The sequence below is a fragment of the Epinephelus lanceolatus genome, chromosome 20, assembly GCF_041903045.1.
Source record: "Epinephelus lanceolatus isolate andai-2023 chromosome 20, ASM4190304v1, whole genome shotgun sequence".
In the NCBI taxonomy this organism is placed as follows: domain Eukaryota; kingdom Metazoa; phylum Chordata; class Actinopteri; order Perciformes; family Serranidae; genus Epinephelus; species Epinephelus lanceolatus.
This window is the reverse complement of record NC_135753.1, coordinates 1,452,144-1,475,000: the sequence shown is the minus strand read 5'-3', so window position 1 is coordinate 1,475,000 and position 22,857 is coordinate 1,452,144. Positions and strand designations below refer to the sequence as shown.

General features: G+C 38.8%; 1 protein-coding gene across 2 annotated transcripts in view; it reads right to left on the bottom strand.

Moving 5' to 3' along the window:
- Window positions 1–22,857, bottom strand: part of cnn3a (calponin 3, acidic a) — a 39,993-nt gene that overhangs the window by 15,262 nt on the left and 1,874 nt on the right. The window contains exons 1-3 of one of the 2 annotated variants that reach the window (XM_033639107.2): window positions 21,780–21,915; window positions 2,481–2,602; window positions 2,313–2,379 (exon numbers count right to left, since the gene is read on the bottom strand). In XM_033639107.2, coding sequence (XP_033494998.1) covers window positions 2,313–2,379; window positions 2,481–2,536 — 123 coding nt within the window. In that variant the 5' untranslated portion in view covers window positions 2,537–2,602; window positions 21,780–21,915. Of the gene's footprint in view, window positions 1–2,312; window positions 2,380–2,480; window positions 2,603–21,779; window positions 21,916–22,857 lie in introns of those variants that run through there. The other variant, XM_033639106.2, reaches the window with a different exon arrangement.

Here is a 22,857-nt window from a genome sequence, read left to right as displayed (position 1 = left end):
GTTGAGTACAAGTAAACGTTAGTGCCAAATTTTAAGAAATTCCCTCAAGGCATTCATGAGATAATGCATTAACAATAATAACACAGCTTTGGGGAATCACTGACCTTTGACCAATGACTTCCAAAATCTTACCAGTCATTGTTGAGTCCAAGTTTGAAAAAACACTCCGAAGGTGTTCTTGAGATACCACGTTCACAAGAATGGGACAGACAGACAGACAACCCAAAAACATAATGCCTCCAGCCACAGCTATCACCGGTGTGGAAGCATAATAAAGTTGTTGGTGAAAAGCAGTTAAAGTTTAATAAATGAGTCCACTTCTCCTCAAAGATGCAGAGTAAACATGCTTCATCTGGTCTTCAAGGAGTTACAACCAGTGGTCGAATTGAGGGGGGATGAGGGGGGATGCCATCCCCTTTGTTAGAAAATTGACCAAAAAGCATCCCCCTTGTTAACTACGTACTTCCCGTATCTGTGCCCTCTGTCCCCCGCACTTTTTACAGGCGTTAAAACCGTTCAATTCGTTTTTAACATGTGGTAACGTGTTTTTCCGAGCCGTCTTTAAACGCACCATGAGTAGACTGCGCCAGGCGCATACACACGCTGTCATGTTCTTATCAGAATCAAGAGTGTGCTGCTGAGCAGTGGCTGTGGTAAAGTTCAGCAAAGCAGCCAGCAAGAAGCAAAAAACCTTGCACAGTTTCTTCCAAACAAAGCGCGTAAGTTGAGTAATGCTGTTGCATGTAGATAATGTTATGTAGTGTAATATTTACTGAAATGTTTATACTGTACCTTTAAGTTGACCTTTAAAGATACGTGTTGAAGCAATGTACTCTGTTTAACTGACAAATCACACACTGGTTTATTATTTTATGTATTCTTATGACACACACACTCACTGAGCACTTAAGCATTGTGGTGGAGAAGTACCTAGGATTAAAAATAGCATGCAGGATGGGCTCAGAAACCACTGGTGGAAAGTTAGGGAAATTACAGCTTGTCCTGATATGACCCTAGAGGAGGCGGGTCTTAGACTGCCCAGAAAAACATTATATGGTGGAATTGGCTCCAAGGGAGAAAAGGAGAGTGGGGAATACTATTATGAATGAGTGCAAGGATTAAAGCAGCCATCAGGGGGAGACAAGAGAAATGTGACACCGTTATGTTTCAGCTCCAAGGGGGAAGGACTAAAGAAAAAGTGGAAACTCAGCAGAAATGTGACACCGTTACGATCAGAGCCAAGTGGGAAGGATTAAGAAAGAGATGACTCAGCAGAAAATCTTCACAATAAAAACGAGTGCGCAAACAAAGAAATTCCAGTCCTGCACCGGAGCTTGACTCATTGAGTTGCGATGTGTTTGTTGCCTGTGAGCACATTAAACTCAGTTGCATCTGATTCTACGTGTCTCCAGTGTTTTGTTTTTTTTTACCTCTGAGTATTTGAGTTTTTGATATCTAATAGAAAACAACGAAAGTCCGTTCGAGAAGAAAGGAACGAGGTTGCGAGCTTTCTGGCCCAGCTCCAGACCTTTGAATTTATGCTTCCACAGTTAGCTAAATGATGACTAATTAATAGATTCCAATATATCAAGTTAAGCTGGTTAACAAGAATACTAATGTTATTGTTACCTATGTAAAATCGCTTGCTAGCTAGTTTCATGCTAGGAAAAAACCCAGGGTCAGGGAGGAGACAGTGGACCAGAGGCCAGCAAGGATGATCATGCAGGGTCTTCACAGGAGAGATTATAACTGGCTGAAAGAAAATATCTAGAGCATAAAAGTGACTTTGAGGTTAATTTCCACAGCTATGTCACCACTATTATTCCTAATTTTATTTATGAATTTTGCTTTGCACATTTATTATCTATATTATTGCAATAGATAGAAAAGGGAAAGGGAGAAACCAGGCAGGTATCAGGACAGGGACCTGACAGCAGCACCAATTATCAGCCCAAGGCTTCACAGGTAAAGAGAAATTATAACTGGCTAAGGAAATGCCTATAGGATAAGAGTGACTCTAAGATTAATTTTCACAGCTAGTTCAGAACTACTCTTATTTATACTCTAAAATGTTTTTTGTCTGTATTGCAATAGCAATACCACTGCATTATTTGTGTTTTTAAAGGCAGCAGGTATAGGTCATGCCATTTTTCTTTATCTTGATTAATTCTGCACATCTGTGCTGTCATATTTGACGATGTGTGCACGCAAAAAAAACAAAGCGACATTGCATCCCCCTTGTTAAAAATTAACAATTCGACCACTGGTTACAACTATTGAGTGTTTAGTTCCCAGTTGAAAATGGGTGTTACCTTGTGCCAGTTGAGCTGTGAAAGGTTGATCTTCTTCACTGAGCCAGGATGCAGTTTATTAATTAGTCTAAGAAAGGAAGAAAAACAATATGTATCAGAATACAATGTGATCTGTCCACTATGGAGAATACATTTTGGTCCAAGTTGTGCCATCACAAACAGACTTACTCGCAGAGGATGACTCCATCTTTCAAGCCTTTCTGAAAGTTCTCTCCAATAGACATTCCTGTTACCTCCTCAATCCAGAAGCGGAGCTCCTCCTCCTTTTGTGGGTCATATTTCTGAGCAATCTGAAAGATGAAACATCATAATGGATCTGCATTCTATTTTGTAAAAATAATTGAATAACAGTAACACTTAACAATAATGCCAACCCAACACTTCTGCTTTTGCACCCATTTTTTATGGGCTAAAGTTAAAGTTCTCTCAAAGTTTTTTTTTCCACAAATTTGTTTAAATCTGTGTTCGTGAGCACTGTATCAAGATAATCCATAATTCATCCACCTGACGCCAGGGTCACACTAAACGTGGAAGTGTCAGGAAGCATGCCAATTTTCTGTGCAGTGCTGCCCACTTGCTTTCGGCCTCCATATTACGCAATTAGACTGTCCACACTGGACGCATCACTGTGCCAAGCATCCTGGCTGGCTCACAATCTGCAGCAATAGTTTTGGCATCTGGTATATTTTTCTCTGCAAGCCGTGAGCCAATATAGCAGGAAAACACACTAAAAATGTATTGTAAATGATATACAGTGTATATTAAATATGATATAAATGATGTGACTATGATCAGTGATAGGATATGGGTGAATTTACCCAGGTATTGCACATATTGATACACTCAACAGAATAGGGTTATAATAACATACCAGTTTCAAGGTATACTGTGTTAAAAAAGTTGATGGTTATTATACCATGTACAGTGCCCTCCAAAAGTATTGGAACAGTGAGTCCAATTCGTTTACTTTTGTTGTCGACTGAAAACATTTGGGTTTGACATCAAAAGATGAATATGAGACAAGAGATCAACATTTTAGCTTTTATTTCCAGGTATTTACATCTGGATCTGATACACAACTTAGAAGATAGCATTATTTGTAAGGGAACACAAAATTTTTAGGTGAGCAAAAGTATTGGAACATATAAACTTAAAATAGATTAAAGTGAATGAGACTTAATATTTAGTTGCAAATCCTTTGCTTTCATTAACAGCATCAAGCCTGTGACCCATTGACATCACCAAACTTTTGCATTCTTCTTTTGTGATGCTTTTCCAGGCTTTCACCGCAGCCTCTTTCAGTTGTTATTTGTTTTGGGGGGTTACTCCCTTCAGTCTCCTCTTCAGCAGGTAAAATGCATGCTCTATTGGGTTTAAGTCTGGAGACTGACTTGGCCAGTCTAAAACCTTCCACTTCTTGCCCCTGATGAACTCCTTTGTTGTTTTGGCAGTGTGTTTTGGGTCGTTATCTTGCTGCATGATGAAGGATCTCCCAATCAGTTTGGTTGCATCTTTCTTTAAATTAGCAGACAAAATGTTTCTGTAGACTTCTGAGTTCATTTTGCTGCTGCCATCATGTGTTACATCATCAATGAAGATGAAAGAGCCCGTCCCAGAAGAAGCCATGCAAGCCCAAGCCATGACATTACCTCCACCGTGTTTCACAGATGAGCTTGTATGTTTGGGATCATGAGCAGATCCTTTCTTTCTCCAAACTTTCGCCTTTCCATCACTTTGGAAAAAGTTAATCTTTGTCTCATTAGTCCATAAAACTTTTCCCAGAATTTTTGAGGCTCATCTCTGTACCTTTTGGCAAATTCCAGCCTGGCCTTCCTATTCTTCTTGCTAATGAGTGGTTTGCATCTTCTGGTGTAGCCTCTGTACTTTTGTTCATGAAGTCTTCTGCGAACAGTAGATTGTGATACCTTCACTCCTGCCCTCTGGAGGTTGTTGCTGATGTCACTAACAGTTGTTTTAGGGTCTTTCTTTACAGCTCTCACAATGTTTCTGTCATCAACTGCTTCTAGCTACAGAAATTTTAGCCCAAAAAGTGAGAGCAAATAGTAAAATTGAAGGTTTGAGAATACTTACTTTAGAATCAAAAATTTCAATGTATGCGGATGATGTAAATTTCCAAATACAACCAAATATAACAACTTTTACTGCACTAGTTGATGAGTTAAATGATTTTCTAATATTTCTGGTTTAAAGCCTAACTATGAAAAATGTACAGTACTGCGTATAGGGTCCTTAAGAGGCTCCAACTTTGAGTTTTGTTGTGACTTGCCAGTTATATGGTCTGATGGTCCTATAGACATCCTAGGTATACATGTGCGTAGAAATATGGAACATACAGTACAGGCCAAAAGTTTGGACACACCTTCTCATTCAATGCGTTTTCTTCATTTTCATGACTATTTACATTGTAGATTCTCACTGAAGGCATCAAAACTATGAATGAACACATGTGGAGTTATGTACTTAACAAAAAAAGGTGAAATAACTGAAAACATGTTTTATATTCTAGTTTCTTCAAAATAGCCACCCTTTACTCTGATTACTGCTTTGCACACTCTTGGCATTCTCTCCATGAGCTTCAAGAGGTAGTCACCTGAAATGGTCTCCACTTCACAGGTGTGCCTTATCAGGGTTAATTAGTGGAATTTCTTGCTTTATCAATGGGGTTGGGACCATCAGTTGTGTTGTGCAGAAGTCAGGTTAATACACAGCCGACAGCCCTATTGGACAACTGTTAAAATTCATATTATGGCAAGAACCAATCAGCTAACTAAAGAAAAACGAGTGGCCATCATTACTTTAAGAAATGAAGGTCAGTCAGTCCGGAAAATTGCAAAAACTTTAAATGTGTCCCCAAGTGGAGTCGCAAAAACCATCAAGCGCTACAAGGAAACTGGCACACATGAGGACCGACCCAGGAAAGGAAGACCAAGAGTCACCTCTGCTTCTGAGGATAAGTTCATCCGAGTCACCAGCCTCAGAAATGGCAAGTTAACAGCAGCTCAGATCAGAGACCAGATGAATGCCACACAGAGTTGTAGCAGCAGACCCATCTCTAGAACAACTGTTAAGAGGAGACTGCGCCAATCAGGCCTTCATGGTCAAATAGCTGCTAGGAAACCACTGCTAAGGAGAGGCAACAAGCAGAAGAGATTTGTTTGGGCCAAGAAACACAAGGAATGGACATTAGACCAGTGGAAATCTGTGCTTTGGTCTGATGAGTCCAAATTTGAGATCTTTGGTTCCAACCGTCGTGTCTTTGTGAGACGCAGAAAAGGTGAACGGATGGATTCCACATGCCTGGTTCCCACTGTGAAGCATGGAGGAGGAGGTGTGATGGTGTGGGGGTGTTTTGCTGGTGACACTGTTGGGGATTTATTCAAAATTGAAGGCACACTGAACCAGCATGGCTACCACACATGGGAAAATAATAGTGTTAAATTCTTTAGTGATCCCTCATTTTTTTTCTTATGGCATTACCATCACCAAAGGAGGACCTTTTTAAAAAATATGAAAGAATGTTTTTTGTTTTTTTATGGAGCGGCAAGCCAGACAAAATAAAGCGTGGTTACCTATATAACGATTACAGCCATGGTGGGCTTAAACTATTGAGCCTCAGAGCACTTAACTTTGCATTGAAGCCATCCCTTATGCCCAAATTTAACTCAATTCCCCAGTGGTTTTCAGCAAAGCTATTAACAAACTTTCATCCTCTTTTTCATAAACAACTTTATCCTTATTTTCAGTTAACTGCCTCTCAATTTGCTCTGTTGACAAGAAAAGCTTTTCCTTATCTATCGGGTTCCTTGGAAGAAGTTATAGTTAGTTGGCTTCAATACCAATACCATCAACCTGAATCATCTCATGAAATTCAAAGTCAATTGTTATGGTACAACAGTAATATTATGATTTACAATATGTCCTTTTTTATTGAATCAATGTTTACAGTGGGTTTATTATTTATAAATGACCTCTCAAATAGTAAAGGTGAAATTATGTCTTACAATGAAATGACTACTATATGTGGTAATGTTTGTGACTCCTTGACATATAACCAACTTTGGGCAGCTATTCCACAGACTTGGAAGAGGAAATTATCATTAAGCTCAAAACAACTTGTATGTTGCCCTGCTATCAAGGATAGAACATGGGTAAATAAGAGGAAGATAAATAAAAAAATATATCACTTCTGTATGTACAAAAAAAAAAAAAAAAAAAAAAAAATTGCAGTGGCACCGGTTGCTGTATGTTCAAAATGGGAGGATCTCTCTGATTTATGTATTCCATGGAAAAAAGTTTTTACAAACATTTATACAACCACTTTTGATGTTTCTATTAGAATTATACAGCTAAAAATCATTTACTGTTATTTGCCCACCAAAATAAGACTCAAAAAATGGGGCATCCAACAATGTGACTTAAGCAGATTTTGTGAAGAGGAAGAGGAGTCAGATCTTCACTTATTTTGGTATTGTAAGGAAGTTGCACCTTTTTGGATTAGAGTAGGTCAATGGATTTCTGTTTATAGCCCAAGCTTTTACAGCTGCCTTCTAACTATTATGTTTGGTGATTTAAGGGATGAAATAGAAGGAAAAGACTTGAATAATATCATCACTATGATGGGAAAAGCCTTTATATTTAAAGCTACAAAAAAACAACAGTTAAACATTGAACGTTTCAAAATGTTTTTGAAATTTCAGTGGAGTATAGAAAAAGATGTTAATAGAAACAAAGAACAGTGTGTAATTTTTGAACATGGGTGGGAAACTTTGAGTCAGGGTGAAGACTGGTCTTAAAAACAAAAATTGTGGTGACAGAAGGCCTTTGTTTATTTTTGCCTGTTTTTCTTCTTTTGTTATTTATTTATTTATTATTATTATTATTATTATTTTCCCCCATGAAATCTAATCTCTTTAAACTACAACAGGAAGCCAATTTATCTTCACTGTTTCTTTGATCATTAAGTTTGTAGGCTGCTGTTTGTCCTGTTGATGGCGGTATTTGTTTTTTGTGTGTTTTTGTGAAGATGTATGTTTTGTTGTTTTCGTGCCTTGGTTTTGTAAACTGTGTGCTGTGTGTTATATATCTTTAGACATGCTTGTGTCTTGTCCCTGTATTTTGTTGTTGCTGTTTTGTGTTTAATAAAGAAAAAAAAAGAAAAAAAAAGACTTTTTTCACATACCTCCATTAACAAGATGGTTTCAATTATAGTAATAGAATGTTTGTTCAACCAACAATGAGCTGTTTTCATTTCTTTAAGGGTCATTCTGACTGATATGATAAAAATTCTGTAATATCATGAAACCACAATATTTTCTGAGATGGTTATTGTACCGTGAATATCTAAAACTTTTGTAAACCTAGACCAGACACCTACAGCAAAAACAATGGGAAGACCTGTACCTCATAAAGCATATTTACAACATGAAAACCTGGGTTATACAAAGCTCATCATTGATCATCGTAACAACAGTCAAACAAGCTGATTTCACAGACGATCATTGAAAACAATTTGGTAACACTGGTTTGTAATGATGCATGATAACTTATATCAAGATTTAACAAGTATGTTGCTGCATGTGAGCTCAGCCACCCTACACTATAAAAAAAAATCAATTATTCATTCTTTGTTTTTTTTTTCCGCCTAGAATACTGTCCTGTAATCTGGTCTTCAGCATCAAAATCCAATCTGAAAAAGTTGCAGGTTTCCCAAAATAAAATAGCTCGTTTGGCACTCAGCCATTCAGAGCTACTGTCAGCTATGTGCATGCACACTTGGTTTGGCTGATGGTTGAAGAGAAAATGTCCTTATGTGTACTATGTTTCTGCGAAGTGTCATTAGAACCAACAAACCAGCCAGGTTGGCTCATCAGATACACATGGCCTCTGGACATGGTTACAGCACAAGAGGTGCAGCCTCTGGTCACATAATGCTCCCGCCACCAAGAACGAATTTTTATAAATCTACCTCTACACACAGGTCAATAGCACTTTGGAATTCTCTGCCTATTGAAATTATATCTACCGTCAATGACAAAATTACCTTTAAAAACAATAAATATGTTGCCATATAATGAGATAGGCACATAGCGCTATTTTAATGTACTTATGTTCTTATATTTTTATCCTCATTCTTTCATAAATGTATCTGTTTAGTCTGCTTGTCTTATTATCACTTATGTTTGTAGTCTCTTTTATTTCTGCTGCTATATTGAATTATGGATTAGTCTATAATTACATTATCCTGAATTCCTTTCATTTGAGTATCAGTTTGGCATTTTGATTGTTTATAAATCTTGATTTGTCTGTTCCCCTTTTTTATGTGTTCAAATAAACACAAGTAATTTGTGCTCTAGAGAAAGGATCAGCTCTCATTGAATAACCTCCTAAGCCCTATGATAAGCTATTATGGCAAGGCTTAACTATACAGACCAGTGAGCAGTGATAACTAACATGTCTTTGGGGTCATCAGCTGGGAACCTCCTTTCACCAGTGTTTGGTCTAGTTGGTCCCATGACACCTCCAGGAGGCTAGACAGTGATCTCTGGTGTCCCAGAGACACTCCCCTAATCTCACTGTAACTGACTCTCACTATAAGTATCTGACAAATGTCTGCCCTTCTGTTCCTGAGATATGACACTGAGTAATGGCTAAAAAAGTGTTTAATGCAGATCATTATGATGCCACAGTGAGGTTGACCTTTGACCTTTTGGATATAAAATTTATATCCTATCAGACATTTGTGTGAAATTTTGACATGATGAGGATAAGAATTCTTGAGTAATCAGTAAAAACATATTTTGTGAGGTCACAGTGACCTCTGACCTGTGACCACCAAATTACAATCAGCTTATTGTTGAGTGCAAGTGAACTTCTGTCCAAATTTGAGGAAACTCCCTCAAGGCCGTCCTGAGATATTGTGTTTATGAGAATGACACCGATGCAAGGTCACAGTGGCCTTTGACTATGAAAATTTAATCACTTCATTGTTGAGTCCAAGTAGATGTTTGTGCTAAATTTGAAGAAATTCCCTCAAAGCCTTCTTGAGATATTATTTTCACAAGAATGGGACTGACAACCCAAAAAATATAATGCCTCCAGCCACGGCTATGGCTGGCGCAGAGGCATAATAATAAAGTCTCTTTAGAAATTTAAATCAGTGTCATTTTTTTTCACCTGTGAGGGAATGTTGGGGGAATGTAGCTTTTTAACAGTTTTTTAATTTTCTCTTAAAAAAAGCTATTTTGCCAAAGCATCAAAGTACAAATTCAAAGTACAGATTCAAATCAAATATTTAACCATATAAAAAAGTAATGTTAGCTAAAGCACAACACAGACAAAAAACAATATAAAACTAGTAATTAGTGGGTAGCAGCGTAATGCAATCAATGGATCAATCAATTTTTTTGTAACTTGAAATCATAAAATATGTTTCCAGTGAAAAGCAGTCATCAGTTTCATTTGTATTTGTAATTTGTATATTCATAACAGTGTAGTAATGATAAATAAATGATTACGTTTAGCATTGGGCAGGGTCCTCATTTAGTATCACTGTTGTCTGAGAAGAAGCTGAGTAGAAGCTCCTCCTGAGCCTCTCAGTGCTGCCTCGTGTAACCGGTAGCTTATTCCTGACCTCAACAGGGTAAAAAGGGCAGTTTTCCAGGTGGTTGGACCTTTATTGATTCTCCTGGCCTTATTATTGCAGCACCTGGTGTAAATATCCATTATGCAGGGTAGAACAGGTACCATAGGGGCGGCAGTAGCTCAGTCCATAGTAGGGCTGTCAAAATTGCTCAAAAATGACGTTCGAATATTCCTTCTAAAAATAACTCATGGGCTCGAACCATTCGAATTTTTTTTTTTTCGCATTATGTCCACAAGAGGGCAAACTAATACAAGGAAACATACTTGTATATATATTAATACAAGGAAACATAACTACTTGTAGGTATTTTTATTTCAACATAAACGTCTTTGAAAACATTTACATACCTACACATTAAAACACATAAAACAATTATCTATAACGTTATGTTATAAACGACCACGGACCTCTCGCTCGCCCCCCCTCTCTGACCCCTGGCCACACCGCCAGTGGAAGCGCTGCGAAGAGCCTCGAAGCGCCGGACCGTGACCGGCTCGCGCCCTGCAGCGATCGTTTCGGCGGCTGGTCTATTTTCTGTGCAAGCCGCAAGGGAATGTGTCAAGCCAGGTGCTGGAGACAACAGCTGGGAGCAGAACCGCTTGTCGACCAGCGTGGAGAAATGTGCGTCTGATGCCAGCGCCCACTCGCAAAGAGGACAGCTGCGGTGGTGGGGTTTTTTTCTCCACAATCGAATATCAATTTTCACATTCGAAGGTCCATTTTTTTTTCAAATTCGAATTTAAATTTGAATTTAGAATATTCATTGACAGCCCTAGTCCATAGGGACTTGGGTTGGGAACCGGAGGGTCGCCTGTTCAAGTCCCCGTCCGGACCAAAATATGGAGCGTGGACTGGTAGCTGGAGAGGTGCCAGTTCACCTCCTGGGCACTGCCAAGGTGCCCCTGAGCAAGGCACCAAACCCCCCAACCGCTCGGAGCGCCTGTCATGGGCAGCCCACTCTGACTTAGTGCATGTATAGGTCCAGTTTGTGCATGTGTGTGTTCGGACCTGTGTGTAATTGACAACAGAGTGAAAAATTGAATTTCCCCTCGGGGATTAATAAAGTATATAAAATTAAAAAAAAAAAAAAAAAAAAAAAAAAAAAGACCTACCTACAAGACCAAGTTGAGGCATTAGATAAGCTGGATCCAAAACGAACACCTGCCAAGCCCCAAATGCGGGTAGATTTTCTGTTTGGCACTCGCCAATAAGGTTGGCTCAGAAGGTCACCTGCCACACTAGCAGGTAAATGTTTGTACTAATATAGTCATGTCAAAAAAACGATGCTGAGTGTTTACCGTGTTTTAGTGCCATTTTTGGGTGTCCTGCCCTGATGATTCTCTCCTCTATAACTAATTACACAGACACATGTACACTTAGGCCTGTCGCGATATGCAATAAGTTGGTTAATTGCACGGAAAATTAAAAGGGAGACAATAACTTTTCCGGCCGCGATTGCCATATTCAAATTCTCCACCAAGGAGTCTGGACAACAACAACGTTCACTGCGGCGCATCATCTGGCAGCCACGTGAGCTGGTTCATTACTGTAATGAACGGAGGGAAAGCTCTTGTCATCGAGTGTCTTTGTCTCTGTGGGGGAGGCGGGGCTATGGGCTTCACACACAAACACACACACACACACACACACACACACACACACACACACACACAGTACGATATTTGTGAGGGGGAGACGAGGCGGAGAAAAAAAAGAGTTGAGCGTAAGAGAAAGACAGGGAATTTGTTCCTAAACCAACCCTGAAATTCTCCTTACTTTCGTAAAAGGAGAATTTCAAATTTTTTGACCCTGTGTGGGAGTATTTTGGATTTAAACCATATGACAGAGGGGAGCCCAGTAATTTGGACGAGCCGGTATGCCGGGTTTGTTCTAAAACCATCTCAACAAAAAGAGCGAATATGACCAACTTAACTGCACACCTGAGAGTGAGAGACTGAGAGTCTATTTTTTTGTATTTATTTTGATATTTTTACGTGTTATTTCAGATATTTAAATTTTCTTTTTTGCAGTCCTGTCTAAGGACAGCAAAATTACAACAATGATAAAAACGGTCTTAAAGCACAATATTATGCAATATTATCGCTTATCGCAATAATTTCTGACGCAGTTAAGAAATTATATATACAGTACAGGCCAAAAGTTTGGACACACCTTCTCATTCAATGCGTTTTCTTTATTTTCATGACTATTTACATTGTAGATTCTCACTGAAGGCATCAAAACTATGAATGAACACATGTGGAGTTATGTACTTAACAAAAAAAGGTGAAATAACTGAAAACATGTTTTATATTCTAGTTTCTTCAAAATAGCCACCCTTTGCTCTGATTACTGCTTTGCACACTCTTGGCATTCTCTCCATGAGCTTCAAGAGGTAGTCACCTGAAATGGTTTCCACTTCACAGGTGTGCCTTATCAGGGTTAATTAGTGGAATTTCTTGCTTTATCAATGGGGTTGGGACCATCAGTTGTGTTGTGCAGAAGTCAGGTTAATACACAGCCGACAGCCCTATTGGACAACTGTTAAAATTCATATTATGGCAAAAACCAATCAGCTAACTAAAGAAAAACGAGTGGCCATCATTACTTTAAGAAATGAAGGTCAGTCAGTCCGGAAAATTGCAAAAACTTTAAATGTGTCCCCAAGTGGAGTCGCAAAAACCATCAAGCGCTACAAGGAAACTGGCACACATGAGGACCGACCCAGGAAAGGAAGACCAAGAGTCACCTCTGCTTCTGAGGATAAGTTCATCCGAGTCACCAGCCTCAGAAATGGCAAGTTAACAGCAGCTCAGATCAGAGACCAGATGAATGCCACACAGAGTTGTAGCAGCAGACCCATCTCTAGAACAACTGTTAAGAGGAGACTGCGCGAATCAGGCCTTCATGGTCAAATAGCTGCTAGGAAACCACTGCTAAGGAGAGGCAACAAGCAGAAGAGATTTGTTTGGGCCAAGAAACACAAGGAATGGACATTAGACCAGTGGAAATCTGTGCTTTGGTCTGATGAGTCCAAATTTGAGATCTTTGGTTCCAACCGCCGTGTCTTTGTGAGACGCAGAAAAGGTGAACGGATGGATTCCACATGCCTGGTTCCCACTGTGAAGCATGGAGGAGGAGGTGTGATGGTGTGGGGGTGTTTTGCTGGTGACACTGTTGGGGATTTATTCAAAATTGAAGGCACACTGAACCAGCATGGCTACCACAGCATCCTGCAGCGACATGCCATCCCATCCGGTTTGCGTTTAGTTGGACGATCATTTATTTTTCAACAGGACAATGACCCCAAACACACCTCCAGGCTGTGTAAGGGCTATTTGACCAAGAAGGAGAGTGATGGAGTGCTGCGGCAGATGACCTGGCCTCCACAGTCACCGGACCTGAACCCAAATGAGATGGTTTGGGGTGAGCTGGACCGCAGAGTGAAGGCAAAGGGGCCAACAAGTGCTAAACATCTCTGGGAACTCCTTCAAGACTGTTGGAAAACCATTTCAGGTGACTACCTCTTGAAGCTCATGGAGAGAATGCCAAGAGTGTGCAAAGCAGTAATCAGAGCAAAGGGTGGCTATTTTGAAGAAACTAGAATATAAAACATGTTTTCAGTTATTTCACCTTTTTTTGTTAAGTACATAACTCCACATGTGTTCATTCATAGTTTTGATGCCTTCAGTGAGAATCTACAATGTAAATAGTCATGAAAATAAAGAAAACGCATTGAATGAGAAAGTGTGTCCAAACTTTTGGCCTGTACTGTATATACATACATATATACACATATACATACATACACACACACACACATATATATATATATACATATACATACACATATACATATATACACATATATACATATATATATATATATATACACACACACACACATATATATACACACACATATATATACACTAGGGATGCACCGAATATTCGGTAAAAGCAAGGCCGAATAATAGTGGCGTGTTTTGATAACGCAATCAAAACACGTGCGGTAACGGACGGAGTAAAATGTCGGCAGTGTGGCGATATTTTACTCCGTCCGTCACCGCACTCGCATTTGCAACTAAAAATAGTTTTGTGCGGGCAAAATAAATCATTCAGCACGCTGTGTGAGTACAGATATCAACCAGCAGCAGAAACGAAACGGCGAATCCCGCCGGTTGTGGGTTGAACGGGGGTCACAGACACGGACAGGAATACGTATTCCTGTCAAATACGGTGGCGCATGATAACGGCTTATCGGCGACAGAGAAGTCCGGCTCCAGGTGAATAACTTGTTGTCATGACTGCCCAAAAGTACCTGAACAGCCGAGCCATGGTGGCACACAGTATGTGGCATATCAGAGGAGAAACGAGCCGTTCACATTTCTCTCTTTTAGTCTTTCAGTGGCAGGTAACGGTCCACAAACCTCACCGCACTTTAGGGACTGTTCTTTACTTATGAAGGGACTTGTCAGGGGAGGAGGGTGGCTGGTTGATTTTTATTTCATTTATTTATTTATTTTATTTTGATCCCCCCTATGTTAATCACTTATTGATGCTGTTTTTGAAGTGTGAATAAGTCAATAAGTAATTTATTCCATTGAAATATCATTAATGTACTATAGAAAAGTGATTTATCCTTTTATAAATGACAAAAGGCACATCTGCCTCATTTTTGCTGTGGTATCCTGATACTACTCAGAACCATGATACTTTCACTGGTATCGTACCGTGGGTCCCAATTTTGGTACCGTGACAACACTAATCTGGAGGGGGTTCATCTGCAAAAACTAATGAAAAACAAAAAAACTGCATTCGGTACTTGGTATTCGGCCAAGTGTTTAATATTATTTGGCTTCGGCCACAAATTTTCATTTATACATATATATATGTATGTGTATGTGCTGCAACACTTGTGGATCGCTTGCGGTGTAAATGAGGCCTTAGAGTTAAAGTTTGAAACAGTTTTAATCAAGTAGTGAATTTAGAAATACATGAGTTCTGTTTTTATCGCTGGTCTTGGTATCGACTACTGAAATTCTGGTATTGTGACAAGCCTACTTGTATCTGAAACATATGTCTACTACTCAGGCTAGAAAACACTGTGGGGTCATTTGAGCAGAGTGAAAAGTTAAATACAGAGGGCTGATGACCCAGTGGATGGGTCCTTATCAAGGGGTTTTTGTTGAAGGATTTCAGAAATGTGATGAATGCAGATCAGAGAAGATGGACTACTGATCACAGCACATGCAATGGAACCCAGATGGGCCCCTGTCTGACCTCATTCTTTCATTTATGTGCACTCTCTGACAGAAGAGGTTTTACTGCAATGAACTGGGCCTAAGTAACTGCAATTGTGATAGAAAACCAGAGTCATTACACTTGACGGATGGAGTTAAATCGAAATGGAAAAGAGGTATTTAACTCTCAAAATCCAGATTTCTGTCAGGTGAATGTATCCAGCTCCAAGCTTTCTGTGGTACTTTAAATGGAGGGTTAACAAAAAACAAACATAGACAGAGTAGACACAAATACTTTTGAGGGACACACACACAGTTTTTGAAGAACATAAAGAAACTAAAAGGGTGTGATGTGTGTTGTCGTGCTGGACCTGGTTAACAGCCTTGCAGCAGCATTCTGAATTATTGTTATGGTTTAGAGATGATTTGCCAAGTAAAAAGAGAATTACAGTAGTCCAGTCAGAGGGACATGAAAGCACGAATAATCATCTCCAGCTCAGGTAGAGACACAACAGACCTGAGCTTTGCAATATTTCTTAGCTGTAAAAAAAAATTGACCGTATAGCTGATGAAAGGGACCCAATACTCTGGGCAACCTCAGAAGCTCTACTATCTGAAGCAGTTATCAGTACCTCCGTCTTGTCTGTGTTTAATTGTAAGAAGTTGTTTGACATCCAGTCCTTGATGGCTATCAAACCGCTGGGCAGATCAGAGAGTTTGTTGGTGTTATCAGGCTTAAACGAGACATGCCTAAATGTCTTCATCATAACGGTGATATAATAAACCCCAGAAATGGCTAATAATGTGAGAAGCATATATAAAGCAAATAATATAGGACCACAGAGCCACAGAGGAACACATATTTGAAAGGCAGGAGCAAAATCAGTCAATGGCATTTCCAGAGACACCCAGAGGCTGAACAGCAGCATTTTTAAAATAAGCAAGGATGTGTCCAGAATATCAACAAGCTATCTGTAATTGACACAAGGCCTGACCAATGGACTCAACTGCATTTTTAAGCACAGGTGTAGTCAAAATATCAACAGGAGTGGAGGACAGTTTCATACTGCCCATCAGCTCAGTCAGGTATTGCAGGGAAATGAGTGAAAAAGTGTCCAAAATTGATGGCCGAATTAGATAAGCGGAGAGAAGAGTAGAAGAGGGGGGTAATGCTAGACCTGACATTATTAATCTTATCAACAGAGAATGACAGAAAATTAGTGCAGTCCTTACTCTATCAAGGAGGAGGTACGAGTGGCATTACTATGGGTTTGTTTAAATATATGGGGGATTTATTGAACATTTATAATAATATCTCTATCAACGAAAATTATATTAAGATAATTGTCATTTTATCACCAAGCCCTATTAATTTGTGTTGTATTATAGGTTCAGTAAATTTGTAAATATTGATAAGTCTTGACACATTTTATTAAACACAATTTGACATCTACAGCTATGTACAAATATGTGTCTAAAGCCCTTCTCATACCAGGGGACGTCTTAAATATCTCCTGGCTGTGCAAAATAAAACTCACACACTTCAGCACTGCTGTTGGTAAAAAATCCTTGGGGAAACCCTTGTATTGTTGAATGAAGGAATGAAAATGTTTATTTCGGTCAGGTCATTTAACAAAAATACATAGTTTAACAGAAAATATCAGTATAACTAGAAAATAACCAAACCGAAAAGGCATAGGCTGAAGCTAACACTTATTTTCACCTACCATTCTTACATGATCAGCTTATTCAGATTAAATCATTCAAAACATTAAACAGAAAATAATACCATATTACACAAAAATCCCAAATATAATTCCAGAATGACATCAGTAACATCAACTACATTTCTCATATTTTTCAAATACCTTACTTTTAAACAAGCGTTTGAATTCATAAATTGACTGGCACATCTTCAATTCGTCGTCAAGAGCATGCCATAAATTTGCACCCCTTACAGAAATACATTGATCTTTTATCTTAGTCCTGGATTTTATTTTCTCAATCATACGTTTCCCTCGGAGCTCATATCTACATTCCCTTTTTTTTTTTAAACATACTCATTATTTTACATGGTAACAGGTTGTTATACGCTTTGTACATTATTATAATCCATTTGATGGTTCTCTGTAATTTGATTTTGTGATAATCCTTACAGCTCTTTTTTGAAGGATAAAAATAGGTTTAGTATGGGTAGAATATGCATTCCCCCATATTTCTAGGCAATACATTATGTAAGGGACAACCATTGAACAATACAGAATATACATAGCACGCTGGTCCAACATATCCTTTACTTTGAATAATATGGCAATTGATTTGGCTAATTTTGATTTAACATGATTGATGTGCATTTTCCAATTCAGCTTATGGTCCATAATGACACCTAAAAATTTTGTTTCAAACACTCTTTCAATTTCTGTATCCTCTATTCTCAGTTTAACTACTGTATCTATTTTACGATTCCCAAATATCATAAATTTTGTTTTACTTGTATTTAAAGATAACTTATTTACATCAAACCATTTTTTTTACCAGTTTCATCTCATTTTCAACAGTGGTTATTATATCAGTTAACTGTTCCCCAGAACAGAAAAAAATTGTATCATCTGCGAAGAGGATGCAATTCATATATTTTGACACTTTACAAAGTTCATTCAGATACAAAATAAACAGTTTTGGCCCAATCACTGACCCTTGTGGGACCCCTCATTTTACCTTTAATAACACAGAATTAGTTTTATCACAAGAGACATATTGCCATCTATCACTTAGATAAGAACATAACCAGGAATGAGCTACCCCTCTGACGCCATATTTGTACATCTTTTGCAATAATAATCCATGGTCGATCGTATCAAAGGCTTTTTTTAGATCAATAAAAATTCCCATTGTGTATAATTTATTGTCTATGGCAGTTGTTATTTCATCCATGAGTTTCATGAGTGCTAATCCAGTAGACTGGTTTGTTCTAAAACCATACTGGTTCTCACTCAGGATGTTATACTTTTCTATATAACTATCGAATCTTGTAACAAATAGTTTCTCCAGAATTTTTGAAAATTGCGGAAGCAAAGAAACTGGTCTATAATTTGACACAAGATCTTTTCCACCAGACTTATACAAGGGAATTACTTTAGCTGTTTTCATTTCATTTGGAAAGATTCCAGTTGTGAATGAAAGATTAAAAATATACAGTACAGGCCAAAAGTTTGGACACACCTTCTCATTCAATGCGTTTTCTTTATTTTCATGACTATTTACATTGTAGATTCTCACTGAAGGCATCAAAACTATGAATGAACACATGTGGAGTTATGTACTTAACAAAAAAAGGTGAAATAACTGAAAACATGTTTTATATTCTAGTTTCTTCAAAATAGCCACCCTTTGCTCTGATTACTGCTTTGCACACTCTTGGCATTCTCTCCATGAGCTTCAAGAGGTAGTCACCTGAAATGGTTTTCCAACAGTCTTGAAGGAGTTCCCAGAGGTGTTTAGCACTTGTTGGCCCCTTTGCCTTCACTCTGCGGTCCAGCTCACCCCAAACCATCTCGATTGGGTTCAGGTCCGGTGACTGTGGAGGCCAGGTCATCTGCCGCAGCACTCCATCACTCTCCTTCTTGGTCAAATAGCCCTTTCACAGCCTGGAGGTGTGTTTGGGGTCATTGTCCTGTTGAAAAATAAATGATCGTCCAACTAAACGCAAACCGGATGGGATGGCATGTCGCTGCAGGATGCTTTGGTAGCCATGCTGGTTCAGTGTGCCTTCAATTTTGAATAAATCCCCAACAGTGTCACCAGCAAAACACCCCCACACCATCACACCTCCTCCTCCATGCTTCACAGTGGGAACCAGGCATGTGGAATCCATCCGTTCACCTTTTCTGCGTCTCACAAAGACACGGCGGTTGGAACCAAAGATCTCAAATTTGGACTCATCAGACCAAAGCACAGATTTCCACTGGTCTAATGTCCATTCCTTGTGTTTCTTGGCCCAAACAAATCTCTTCTGCTTGTTGCCTCTCCTTAGCAGTGGTTTCCTAGCAGCTATTTGACCATGAAGGCCTGATTGGCGCAGTCTCCTCTTAACAGTTGTTCTAGAGATGGGTCTGCTGCTACAACTCTGTGTGGCATTCATCTGGTCTCTGATCTGAGCTGCTGTTAACTTGCCATTTCTGAGGCTGGTGACTCGGATGAACTTATCCTCAGAAGCAGAGGTGACTCTTGGTCTTCCTTTCCTGGGTCGGTCCTCATGTGTGCCAGTTTCCTTGTAGCGCTTGATGGTTTTTGCGACTCCACTTGGGGACACATTTAAAGTTTTGGCAATTTTCCGGACTGACTGACCTTCATTTCTTAAAGTAATGATGGCCACTCGTTTTTCTTTAGTTAGCTGATTGGTTCTTGCAATAATATGAATTTTAACAGTTGTCCAATAGGGCTGTCGGCTGTGTATTAACCTGACTTCTGCACAACACAACTGATGGTCCCAACCCCATTGATAAAGCAAAAAATTCCACTAATTAACCCTGATAAGGCACACCTGTGAAGTGGAAACCATTTCAGGTGACTACCTCTTGAAGCTCATGGAGAGAATGCCAAGAGTGTGCAAAGCAGTAATCAGAGCAAAGGGTGGCTATTTTGAAGAAACTAGAATATAAAACATGTTTTCAGTTATTTCACCTTTTTTTGTTAAGTACATAACTCCACATGTGTTCATTCATAGTTTTGATGCCTTCAGTGAGAATCTACAATGTAAATAGTCATGAAAATAAAGAAAACGCATTGAATGAGAAGGTGTGTCCAAACTTTTGGCCTGTACTGTAGGTCAGAGGTTTAACCACACCTTCTATAGTGTTCTTAATTAAGGCCATGTCAAAACCATTATTATTTGTAGACCGTTTGTTTTTAAACGCACTGACAATCCCCATAACTTCTGTTTCATGAGTGGCTGTAAGAAACATACTATTTACATTTATTTCTGTCAGGTTACTTACTTCATCCGTGTTAATTGGTTGTACAATATCACTTGCCAAACTCAGTCCTACATTTACGAAAAAACTATTAAATTCGTTTGCAGTATTTTCCTTAGTGTAAATATGAATATCTCCCTTTAAGATGGATTGGGGAAAATCAGCTTTTCCAGTGTTCTTTCTAATTAAGCTGTTAATTACTTTCCAAATCTCTCTGATATTGTTTCTACTATCTTCCATTAATTTACTATAGTGATTCTCCTTACTTATCCTAATTATCTTTGTCAGTCTATTTTTGTATAGCTTATATCTTCTTTCAGCTTTTTCTGTTCTACTTCTTATAAATTCTCTGTATAGTATATTTTTCTTTTTAATTGCATTCTGTAGGGTTTTGGATATCCATGGCTTATTTTCCTTTTTACTTCTATCACTGTGTGTTCTCAAGGGGCAATTTCTATCATAACACTCTTTAAATATACTTAAAAATGAATTATAAGCCTCGTTTACATCAGCAACATAAACAGATTCCCAGGTTTGTCTCATCAGATCCATTTTTAATGACTCCACCGTTTCTGTATTTCTCAATCTAAGTGTTGTTTCTTTTTTTTCCCCAGGATTTCCCCTTAGATTACAGTGAAAAGTTGTAAAAATTGGTAAGTGATCACTTATGTCTTGGATGAACAACCCCCCTACAGTTGCATCTATGATGTTAGAATAAATATTGTCAATTAGAGTTGCACTGGAACTAGTAATTCTACTTGGTTTAGTGATCCTTGGGAATAGACCAACAGTATACATGGTGTTAATGAAGTCTGTTGTACCCATATGACCCTGTGTGTTTAATAAATCAATGTTGAAGTCCCCACATACAAATACAGTCCTCTTATTAATTATTTTTTCATACAAGTCAATCATTTGTTCCTTAAGAATTTCTATTCCACATACAGGAGCTTTGTAAACACAACTTATGATTATGTTTTTAGCTTTCTCCATCTCAATTTCTACTGTTATAAATTCCAACTTGTCATCTATACCTTTAGACATATTTTTCACTTGCTTACATTGTAGGGTCTCATCAACATATAGGACCACGACCCCACCCCTTTTTCTTCTCCTATTAACATAAAACATGCGATACCCCTGCAATTCATAATCTTTTACTATTTCGTCACTCAACCAAGTTTCTGAAACAGCTACAGCACTAAATTTGGTTTTCAACATCCCCAAAAAATCATATACCTTTGAGAAATTTTTAATTAAGCTTCTGCTATTTATATGTATAATTGAGAACACATCTATCATTTTAACCTTTACGCTGAATTGCTGTTCAGTATAATACCTACATTCGTTTTGCATGGTATGAAAAAAATGTGTTTCTGGGTCAAAGTCACAGTCCATGTCATGTGTTCTTTTCCCAGAGTAATCAAATGTTTCATAATTAAAATCTAGATATGAATTTAGAAGAGTGGTCATATCATTTTCTCCAGTCGTTACATCTTGATCGTCACTCTCATAGTCCATCATTGGTATAAAAATAAGAGTAAATCATAAATAAATGAAATATCCAAAACACTGACAATGAACTCACTCGTTTCCAGAGTTCCACTCGTTTGTACCTCCACAATGTCCCCGCAGTCCAACATTTGCAACAGGAAAAGAAGAAAAAAGAAAGAAAAAAAGAAAGAAAGAGAGGAAAAAAAAAAAGCAGTCTAGGGCAACTAGCACGGCAAGTCCATAGGTCCATTCCCTTGTTGATACTCGCAACAGGCCTGCAGCTCCAAGCCACTCCAAGTCCCCAGCTCACCCGGAAGAAAGCTCCAGTCAGCGTCGGCCAACCAATACACGCACAGTCCAAACAAATTTCTATTGCCCATAAACTTCCCATAAAACATCCATACTACTCCTGCAATGAAATCTGAACAGACAGCGACAAACTTTCACTGTGATTGTTTCAATTTGTCCATTCAGTCTCATTGAAATTTTTCCAGTTCTTCAATCTCCCGAATAACAATGGATTTCTCCTCTTCGGGGGATGATCCATTCGTACGTATCCATATCTTACAGTCTCTAGTCCACGTTGATTTGATTTTTTTTCTGTTTTCTCAATAAACGCGCACATCTGGCAATGTCGGCGTTCTTTCTCGTTAGATGCTCATTCATATAGACATTTGAGCCTTTCAGCTTGTTTCCTTGTCTCAGAAGATCCGTCTTGTGTTTCCGATTTGCAAACCGCATGATAATGTTTGGCTCCGTTTGTCCTGCTCTGTTTGAGGCTCTCTTTGGCAATAGGTGACAGGCTGATATACTTTCCTTTTGAATGGCTATTTGTTTACTGTGGAAAAATTGAATCACCTGTTCCTCGAGAGTCTGTAGCTCGGTCAGCGGAGCATCCTCGCCCCCTGACTCCCCGCTGGCAACTCGTGCGTAAGAGCGGTGTCTGGTTGTCAAGCCACCAATCACCACATTATCCTTGCGTGTATATTGTTCCAAATTGTCGACTCTCCGCACCAGGGCAGCAATCTTATCATCTTTTTCCTTGATCAGTTTCTTCAGACTCTTCACCTCTTCCTTCACCAGATCTTTCACCTCTTTCAGCATATTCACTAGTGTTTTATCCTGCATCACATTGATTTTCCCCATAAGGGCGTCCAGCGATTTCTTAATCT